The sequence below is a fragment of the Nuphar pumila genome, chromosome 15 (genome assembly GCF_984573655.1).
Source record: "Nuphar pumila chromosome 15, dmNupPumi1.hap1.1, whole genome shotgun sequence".
Lineage (NCBI taxonomy): Eukaryota > Viridiplantae > Streptophyta > Magnoliopsida > Nymphaeales > Nymphaeaceae > Nuphar > Nuphar pumila.
This window is the reverse complement of record NC_143263.1, coordinates 8,641,850-8,652,481: the sequence shown is the minus strand read 5'-3', so window position 1 is coordinate 8,652,481 and position 10,632 is coordinate 8,641,850. Positions and strand designations below refer to the sequence as shown.

At 36.3% G+C, this 10,632-nt stretch overlaps 1 protein-coding gene across 1 annotated transcript; it reads left to right on the top strand.

The window, feature by feature from the left end:
• Nucleotides 1-3,511: 3,511 nt before the first annotated feature.
• Nucleotides 3,512-7,887, top strand: LOC149814387 (IQ domain-containing protein IQM1-like). The gene is made up of 10 exons (XM_089989913.1): nucleotides 3,512-3,602; nucleotides 4,329-4,924; nucleotides 5,023-5,137; nucleotides 5,218-5,283; nucleotides 5,475-5,563; nucleotides 5,671-5,758; nucleotides 5,894-6,040; nucleotides 6,388-6,480; nucleotides 6,667-6,768; nucleotides 7,104-7,887. The coding sequence occupies exons 2-10, from the start codon at nucleotides 4,404-4,406 to the stop codon at nucleotides 7,512-7,514; spliced, it is 1,632 nt and encodes a 543-aa protein (XP_089846039.1). The 5' UTR covers nucleotides 3,512-3,602; nucleotides 4,329-4,403; the 3' UTR covers nucleotides 7,515-7,887.
• The last annotated feature ends 2,745 nt before the right edge of the window (nucleotides 7,888-10,632 follow it).

Sequence of the window (10,632 nt, the reverse complement as noted above, 5' to 3'; positions counted from 1 at the left end):
CAAGGTTCCCAAACATAGCCTAGATTCCATGCAATCTCATGCATAAAATACAATCCAGTGGAGTCTGAAATCAAACCATTTATTTGTATAGAGGGGACACTTAAAAAGGATCATGAAACACACAGGCACATGCAAACAGCTGGCGAATCAACACGGACAGCCTTCCTCCCAATTAAGATTAAGATGGTGACTTCCAATTAATGTTGACCAAACTTTCAACCATTTACCTGTTATTTGAGACTTGACTCTACTGGGTTTGGTCCATGGTCATGCAAGAAGTCAGTATGAGACCCACATGACATGACGGTTAGCTTTTACTTGCCCGTGTTTCCATCCCTATATATCTTACAAAACGTGCGAATCCCACGGGCAGGGTATCCTTAGCTGCTTGCTAATTATTTAAAACGATAAATTAAAACCACACGCACGCGTAAACTATATATATTATATATAGTGAGTGGTGGTTGCTTAATTCATAGGTGCTTAATGAAAACTCACGTTGAGTGTCCATCGCGCGGCGCTTCAAAATACCGCTAAAAAAACATTTCAATTTCTGTGGTACTGCTGTTGAGGTATTTAGTGATGTTTAAAAAATATCTTTAAAGGTTCCAGTGAAACCGAGACTTTTAGGTTCTTCAAAAATGCCGCTAAAAGCAATTTTTAGCTGTTTTGCATGCTGAGCGTCCATCACACGCGTGATGAATTGGCATCTGCATTTTCATTAAGCATGGATGAGATTAAGCAGCTACTATATATATATATATGTGTGTGTAGGGTAAATGTTAGCTATTAATGAAGGTAAGGAACTAATCATCTAGGTATCATTAGTGCAAGTTGTATCAACTCAATCTAACTACATAGCTACATAGATATGTTCAACATGGTTCATTTGCTAAGGATCAAGCCTTGTATAGTGATGTAAAAAATGTGATCTTTTGAGTTATGAAATTTTGATACATTTTAGGCTATTAATTTTTGGACCTCTTTAAAAATTTAATTACTTATCATAATCACATGATTCAAAAGAATTTTCCTACTAAACAAATGTATCACTTCAGTAACATTTGATCTACAAAAAATTATAAATTTTTGAAGAAAAAATTATTTTTTACTCATTAGTTTCCTTCATTAGTAGCATATATATATATATGTGTGTGTGTGTGTGTGTGTGTGTGTGTGTACCCAAATTTTATGTTTGGTTATTAAACATGTTTTATTTATTTTTGTTAACATATAAGATTTTTGTTCCAGATTCACCCTGCTTTCTTTGTTATTTCTTTATTAAAAAAATACTTAATATATGTCACTAAGGCTTTTATTTCTAAAATAAATTTGAGAGATCTCTGGCACTAATATAGACTCTAACTACACTTTTATTTCTTCGAGGCCCATAGTCTCATAAACCTTATTAGGTTTTTCTCGACAAGAAAAAAAATCATGATAAAATATTGTTTTAAAATTTGGAGAAGATCCCAGCATACATACAATAAAAAATGCATCAAAATAAATTATATAAAAATAAAAACCATTAGTTTGCAACAGAATTGTCCTACATTGAAAAGCGAGATATCTTGATTGCATCGTGATTTTATTTAAAATTGTATCATTTTATAAATGTATTGCACTAATATCACGATAAATTTGAAATATCAGCAATATTTGTGGCTTACATTAGCCGTCACTGATCAAGCTTGCCAACCAACTTAATTTACTAAAAAACAGAATCAACTAGCCTCTTTAGCAGCGAGAAATTCCCGAGTTTTTTCCGATATCTTACCGATATTTTTATGTTTTCACAGAACCTCGCATAGAAGCTGCAGGGAAGGTCACGTAGCGAGCGGTTTTGACTAAGGGCAGTCAACAATGTACAGTGTTGTTACGTTACGTACTCAATCCATCACGTTATAAAGACAAACGGCACCACCATACCTCTTCCATCCCATAATTCAGCCCTTTTCAGGAACATTTTCTTGCTCCAATTACAATCATGCCCCCCATTATTTTTCGATGTTACGACCCCTACCCTAGTAAATAATAAGTCTGCTTGGACCACTGATGATGCCAAAACGGGTTTTTGGATTAAATCGGATTATAAAAAAAAAAGAAAAAAGAAAACTGAATAGGTTTGAATAGAATCGGTTTGAAATGGTCTCTTAGGAAAAAAAAAAGTTGTATAACAAAATTCAGGAAAAACATAAATCTTCAAAAGTGTAGATATATCGTCCGATTCAAACTTGGTTAATTGTAAAAAATAAAAATAAAAACATAAAAATTCATGAAATATATGTATAGGCTGATTCAAACTTGACTACAAATTTTATTTTTTTAAATGTAGGAGAGTCTGAATGAGCCCCTTTGGAATCGAAAAGAGGCCGACTCATGTTATTTTATGGCCCACTGTACGTGAGGCACACGCTTTGTGCAATTTGACGCCTGCAACAAGCCAATGTTGACATGTATTACTCCACCAACTAAAATTGACCTATTTTAATACAAAATGGTTGACGCAAAAGATATGGGTAGTTAGTAATGATGGAGATGGTACAGATTAATTTGTACCAAGATTTGATTATGATGGGTCTATATGAATTTATGGTGGGATCGGATCGGATCGGTCCGAGTCTGCCAAAGACCCAACAAGTTTTGGTCAGGTTAAGGCTAGGTCTAGACCTCCAAGCCCACGATGATTTTAGACGGTCTCCATTCAAGTCCAGCAACCTTGAGCTTTGTCACTCGTGTTTTTCCATTTTCGGGGTTTGGATTGGTCAACTTGTGGAATGACCAATAACTTGGCTCACGGGAGTTGATGAGGTATGTCACAGTTTGGTGAGCCGGGGATGAATCAAGTCTCAGGTTGACTCAAACCAGCTTGCCAGTTTGGGTCGTGTTGGGTTTATATACAGCACTAGGCTTGCATTGGACTTTTTGACATGGGTCTGGTGGCCTACTTCTTATGCAAGGCAAATACTTGGATGGCTCAACCTAGGTTTGGCTTAATGCTCCAGCCTGGACCGAGTGAGTGAAGCTCGTTCACAAAACCGATCCGCCATGGGAAATTGAACCATTCAACTCAGAAAATACTGTCACCCCAGAAAAGGGCGAAAAAAAAAACAATAAAAAAAATAGTAGTAAAGAAAGGCAAGAAGAAGTTTCTGACCACCATGTTGGTGGTTTGACTGTAGGAGGAGGCATTCAAGCAAAGAAGCACGCATTCAGATTTGAGCAAAAGAGTGCAGTATCTATATCTCTTCAACCCAATATAAAAAAGCAGCCGTTGAAATCAACAAAGCGCCACCATGTTCAAAATTCTCATTCTGGTCCTTGGTTTTGTCTAGAGAGAGAGAGAGAGAGAGAGAGAAGAACGGACCAACAACTACAAGGTACACCTTTTTTTTACCCCGCTTGTTGCGTATTTGAAGGTTTGACAAAGAGGGAAGAAATTCAAAGGCCACACCTCGGATTTGGTGCTTCTCCTGATCTTTTTACGATCATATATAAAGAGAGTTTGGGAGGAGCAACCAATGTGGTGCAAGAGTTCTTTCAGGATCTGACTGATGAAAACTTCTTGTTGAGTTGTGAATTCTTTTAGCCTGTGGTTTGAGGTGTGTCTTAGCCTTCTGCCTTCCTTTTGCTCTTTCTTTTTCCCTTTTGTTCCCCCTCGGATGTCACCCCAGATGATTTTTTGGTTATGAGAAATCAGATGTGTTTGTGAATAAGTTGAGAGATTTTTCATAGATCTAAGTTGGTTTTGTGTTTTTTATTACATTTTTTTCTCTTTTTGGATGTCCATGGTTTAAAGTGACCAATCTTTTATTTTTCTCGTGTTCATTTTTGTTCATGGTGTGTGCTGAATCGTCCTTTAATAGAGTCATATCTCCTTTTCGTAATTTTCAGAATAAGGGTTTTGCATAAATTGGACATTTTCTTTTTCTTTGGCACAAAGGCCAATTGGGCATTCACAATTTTCATCTCTCTCTCTCTCGAACCAATAGGAGGGAAGGACCGACCAAAAAGGAGTGATCCACTAAGAATTTAGCCATCCTATTGATTTTAATTTCCTTTTTGGTTCTGCTGATCACTGTTTTGTTATTTTTCTTTCTGACGAAAAAATCCAACTACATGCTTTCAAGCTTTCTTAAATTGATGCATTGTTTGTCATATGTTCATAAAAATGAAGCCTTTATGCAATTGTGGCTCTTTTCTCGGTGTATACTGTAAATGGTGACATCACTTTGATTCTCTAGTTGCATAGATAAAGTTGTCCCTGTAGATTTTAACCATTGAAAGGCACTAACATCTTTTCTTTTCTGGCTTCATTTTTGTACCAGATCCTCAGTGATTCCTGATTGCACTCAATTCTTAGCCTGAAAAAAACAAATTAGTCAGTATTTGTTGTTGTTCCAATGGGTATCTCTGTTACTTTGGTACCGTCTGGTTGGGAAAAGATGGGAGACCTTAATACTGAATTGCAGTCAACTGACAGTGATGGAAACATCGTAGTGAGGTCCGTCAGTTTTAATGGAAAGGATGTAGAGAAAACATTAAGATCAGTTAGTTTCAAGGATTTAGACACACACAGCATTTTGTGTTCAGAGACGTCCGGCAAATTGGTGATCCACGAGCCGGTTATGCCCAAGAAATGGGAACCCATGAATCTTAAAGTTGAAACTACTATTTCTTTAAGGACGCAAAATTCATTTCTAGACAATGGAGAGTCTTTAATTTTCAGAACTTGTGGTGATGCCCATGCTACACAGCCACTTGTATCAAATGACTCCAGCAAGCAACTCTGCAGGGAAAACTCTTTCTCCTTGAATTCCCCGTCCGATATGCATGCTGCTGCTCTGAAGGTGCAGAAGGTTTATAAAAGTTACAGGACTCGAAGAAATCTTGCAGATTGTGCTGTTGTAGTCGAAGAGCTCTGGTTTGTCTAAATACCTCATCATTTTGAGTTAGTATGTGAGCTTTTCTTTTTTTTACATCTTTGTTTTTCTGACTATGGATTTATATTGTTATAACCAGGTGGAAGGCATTAGACTTTGCTGCTCTTAAACAGAGCTCTGTTTCATTTTACAACACTCAAAAAACAGAGACTGCATTATCACGGTGGTCTCGAGCTCGAACAAGAGCTGCAAGGGTATTACTTTTCAGACAATTTGGTGTCAAGAGTACTTTCTTTCATTATTGAATGTAAACTCATCCTGGTTATTTCCGCAGGTTGGCAAGGGTTTATCTAAGGATGAGAAGGCCCAAAAGTTGGCTTTGCAACATTGGCTTGAAGCAGTAAGTTTATCTGCTTTTTTCAAACTCTTCCTTTTCTGTTAATCAATTTACAAGTCATGCTGACTGCTGAATACGATTTCTGTGAACTCTACATGAAATATTGTGTTTATGTTCTGTTTATCGAGGTTAAAAATGTTGAATACAATTATTCAGCACAGTGATGCTGATATGTGTATGAATGTCTTATGTAGATTGATCCCCGCCACCGTTATGGACACAATCTTCATTTCTATTATGATGTGTGGTTTGATAGTGAAAGTAGCCAACCCTTCTTTTACTGGTAAAGATTTAATAATTCCTTGTTCTTTTCCTCTTTTTTGGGCTTATCATGGAAAATCAAGCAAATCTGACATCTCTTTTCATTTCCATTTTCTTCTGAAATCGCAGGTTGGATGTTGGCGATGGCAAAGAAGTGAATCTAGAACAGTGTCGTAGAACCAATCTTCAACGTCAATGCATCAAATATCTTGGCCCAGTGAGTCTCATAGACAAGCAGCATTTTAAAAATACTTGGTTATATTTCAGTTTTCAAACATTACATTACATCTGGCTTTTGCCTTCCCTTAACTATCAGTAACTCATCTTATTCTTCTTCATTTTTGTTTTGCAGAAAGAAAGGGAAGCCTATGAAGTGATAGTGGAGGACGGGAAGCTTGTCTACAAAGAAAGTAGGAGTTTCGTTGACACAGTTAAAGAGAATAAGGGGTCCAAGTGGATATTTGTGCTAAGCACATCAAAGACATTATATGTTGGCCAGGTACATATTTGCTAGAACGTCGGTCAACTGAAATTAGACGGAAGAGCCACATTAAAAAAATTATCAAATTATTTTATTATATGCAACATATATAAATGACTTGTCAATTTTTATGTGCTTTTTTAAAATAATTTTGTATAAAATTCACAAAATTTTCCAGTTATGCCCGAGTGATGCTATTTTATCCTTGGATTTTGAGATCGACCAGTTGGGTGCTTATTTGCCAATCTTGTGTTTTTTGCTAATATGGCAACATTAGCAAATAAAAAAATGAGAGAATACTGTGTTTAGGACTTTCATTGCCATAAAAATTGCCCACTTAGTACGGATCCTTTTGGGTTTTGCAGAAGAAGAAGGGTGTATTTCAGCATTCAAGTTTTCTTGCTGGAGGTGCAACATCTTCAGCTGGGAGATTGGTTGTTGATTATGGTGTCCTTAAGGTATGACTTCTCATAGAGCATGCTTGAACAATTTCCTGTTCATTTGCTACATGGTAGTATGGACTTTAGTTGTATGATATCAATCCTGTTATGATGTTTATACAATTGCTTAGATTGTTATTTGATCTCTGCCCATCTGAATGCTCAAAATTTTTGTCTGATCAGCATGTTTATCATTTACTGCAGGCTATTTGGCCATACAGTGGTCATTACCATCCTACGGAGGAGAATTTCAAGGAGTTTGTTAGCTTCCTCGAAGAAAACAACGTTGACCTCACTGATGTTAAGGTAGAGTTTCCCCATACATTTTGAGATGTCCCATCCAACCATTACATCAAATCGCTTACCAAGAAACTTGGCAATACCTGTATTTGTAAGACCAATTTAGGCAGCTCTAATGGGGTAGAATGGGGTGCTGAAATTGGTTGTATTGGCCAAGTTGGTGCACCTTCAACAAAGTTAGTTGGAGTGCCTGAGTTCATGCAATGCCAAGGCTCCAGTTTATGACCATAGTTTCGTTGTTTCCCTTTTGAGGCTTGACTTTGATCCATAAATGCTCTCTCAATGCATTGGCATACTCATAACTTACATCTGACAATTTGCATCTCATGTTTCATCTGCAGAGGTGCGCTGATGATGATGACAGTTACCCCTCTGAAGTTAATAATAAGGTTGAGAGTAAGACAGAAGCTTCATCAAGTAGCAACTCATTCCTTGATGTGATAACAAAAGCTACTGCTGCAAACAAAGTCACTAAAAGTAAGGAAGAGGAAGTCACCTTCCAACTGGGCAACCGGCTGTCATGCAAGTGGACCACAGGTGCAGGTCCTCGCATTGGCTGCGTTAGGGACTATCCTGCTGAGTTGCAATTCAGGGCACTGGAACAAGTTAACCTCTCACCCCGGGTCACTCCTTCACCCTTCGGTGCCTCCGGGCCGATACCTTCACCTCGTCCAAGTCCAAGGGTCAGGCTCTCTCCCAGACTGTCAGGCATGAGCATCCCTAGCCCAAGGGTATCATTCCATAATGCTTGATCAATGACATTGGAAACAAACATTTACAGAACCTGACATTGCCAATAGCAATTTAATTGAGCAAATACCAAGCGTTTTGACAAATAATAGGACTGCCCTTCTTGCCTAACCATTGTAGGCTTATAGTGGGGACCCTTCTGAAGTAAAAGAATCTGCTACATCTTGCACTGGGGCTTGGCTTAACCTTTTCTGGCCTTTCCAAATTCTGTAAATTTTCAATTTTTGGACGCATAACATTCCCTTAGAGCAAGAGCCTCGTTGTGGGGATATTCATTATTTTTTTGTAGAAAGATGGTGTATGTATCTACAGAAAAGAAATTTGTATTCATTGTTTCATTTATTAGTGATTCATTTTTCAGGAGCATTTGAAGCACTTGATACTGAAGTTGTCAATAATATATTAATGAGAGTCCAAGATTAATGGTTGGTCCATTCTCATCCTAGTAAATGTCCATATTGTTGAGATAAAAATCAAAAGGAATAAAAAAGTTTTAGCTGTAATGAGGAGACTAGTTGTTGCTCCAAGGACTTCACTAGTTTTTTTTTTCAACAGTTCAGTAACTGGTATATATGGAACAGAAAGATTCCACCTGACCAAGTATAGAATTGTTTCAAATATTGAAGAAAGTAGTAGATTTAAATAAGGAGCAACATACAATACCAATTCTGATACCTGAATATTCAGCTTGATAATACATATTCAGGTATCATCTAACACAGTCCAACTTAACATCGGACACAGTCGGACATGCTTGGCACATCCAATTTGTGGGCAAAAACACACTTTAGCGGCAGTTGTGACCACCACTAAAGGCCTTTTTGTGTGTGCATCAAAGGTGCACACTCCTTTGAATTAACATCCGATGCTTTAAGCATCGGACTCTACACTTTTCACACACACACACATATATATATATATATATATATATATATATATATATATATATATAACTAGAATATGAGAACTAATTATGAACCACTATTTTCATAGACTTTTGTCATTTTCTCTTGAATCTAACGGTACGGATGTGATCTATATGCTTGGATTTATAAGAACCCACCCTTGAATCATCTGATTTTGATGCATAAATGAGATTTTTTTAAGGTTTTAAAATCAATGGCTCATAATCTTCATAAATATTCAAGCATTTAAAAATCATATCTTTTCATCAAAAAATGCACTATCCAATGGTTGATTCTTAGCAAATTCACCATGCCAAGCACATCCACGTGGTTGGATTTGCAAAAAAAGTGTTGGAAATGCCCATATTTTTAGTTCTCTCTCTCTCTCTCTCTCTCACACACACACACACACACATATATATATATATATATATATATGATTGGGTGTAACATTGGACACCCAATTATCAAACAAAGCGTCGGACATGCCCAGCACATCCGATTGTTTTTTTTCATGTTTTTGGGACCTTTAGCGGCAATCTTGACCGCTAGTGTCCTTTGGTGAAAAAAAAAAATAGCCGCGGTGCAGGATCAGTGAAGAAAATGGGTCCACTACCAGTAGACTCTCTCTCTCTCTCTCTCTCTCTCTCTCTCTCTCTCTCTCTCTCTCTATATATATATATATATATATATATATATATATATATATATATATATATATATATATATAAAGGGGGACTATCTAACCAAAGAAAGGTCCAAAATCTACAACCAACCACAATCAGATGGCTCTCCCATCTCATTGATCGGACCTCACATATTTGTTCCTTATAATTTATTTAGTAAGAAATACACTTTATGACATATAAGCATGTTTTCAAAACATGAAAAATCGACCACTTATAATGCATTCAAAACTTTATAATACAAAGTATTGTGGGCCATTGATTTTTAGCTCTTTCAAAAATTTATTTTAACATTGAAAATTCATAATCCAAAACATGTCGCTCACTCAATGAATGATAAAATCCAATATGTAAAGTCCGATCAATGAAAAATTTGATCGGTAGATAAGGAATGCTGTCAATTATCATCGGTTGTGGATTTTGGACCTTCCTTTGGTTGGATGGTCACCCTTCCTATATATATATATATATATATATATATATATATATATATATATATATATATATATATATATATATATATATATATATATATATATATATATATCTTTTTATAACTTTATATCTTCAGATTTTCAGATTTATTAACTACCCCATATAGTATGAACTCCCATTTTATTAAGGATCTATTTGGATACTTCGATTTGGCATTCACTGAAGTTGGATTTCCAAGGTCATGAATTCCGGATCCTGTATATCTGATAGATGTGTATGGCTCTTTGGCAGAGTCCAGGGTATGTTAATAGAACTTGGGAATTTTTAAACATTTGATTGAAAGAAAATTAAAAGTATTAATGCCAAGAATTCCAATTTGGAATCTGAACTTCACCTAATCAAAACTTCACCTTATTTACTCTTCTAACCAGAGGATGCCATAGAGTTGAAAACAGAAAAAGGAAACAAGACAGAAATCCTTTAAAAATTAGTAGTAATGGAAACCACGCTACATAGAGAATTAGACAAAAAAAAAACAGAATCGTGATGACAAAATATGGAACTTTGCCAGCCTTCCTAATGAGAGCGACATGCTTTCCGTGTTTGATGTCAAACAGCTTCACTTGCATGAACTTCACCTTGACCTGAAACATGTTGAGGGTTAACCAAAGGTGGTATACAAGGCATACCCAGTAAACCTTCCAAGTAAACAGATATGAAGATGACAAATAGAGTTGCAGTCTCCACTTTTAGGTAATTTGAAGACCACAATGGATCTATGATAAGATAGTTTATAACAATATAACAATGCTTGTTGGTGCTCATGCAGTTGGGATGAACCCTCATGTTGAGCACCATGAAACTTGAAAACTAACAATCTAGGTACGTATAAGGCCAACATTTCATGAAGAAAACATGACTCACAAAGGTAATAAATCCATATATCTCAAACTCAGCTAGTTAACATTAACTGGCACCTTATCATTTTTAGTTCAAATCTAGCTAGGTGGAGATGTTTTATACAATGAGTCTTGTAGGAAACGAGTCATGGCATGTTGCTCAACTGACAGCTCAATAGATGGAGAATGCTCAAC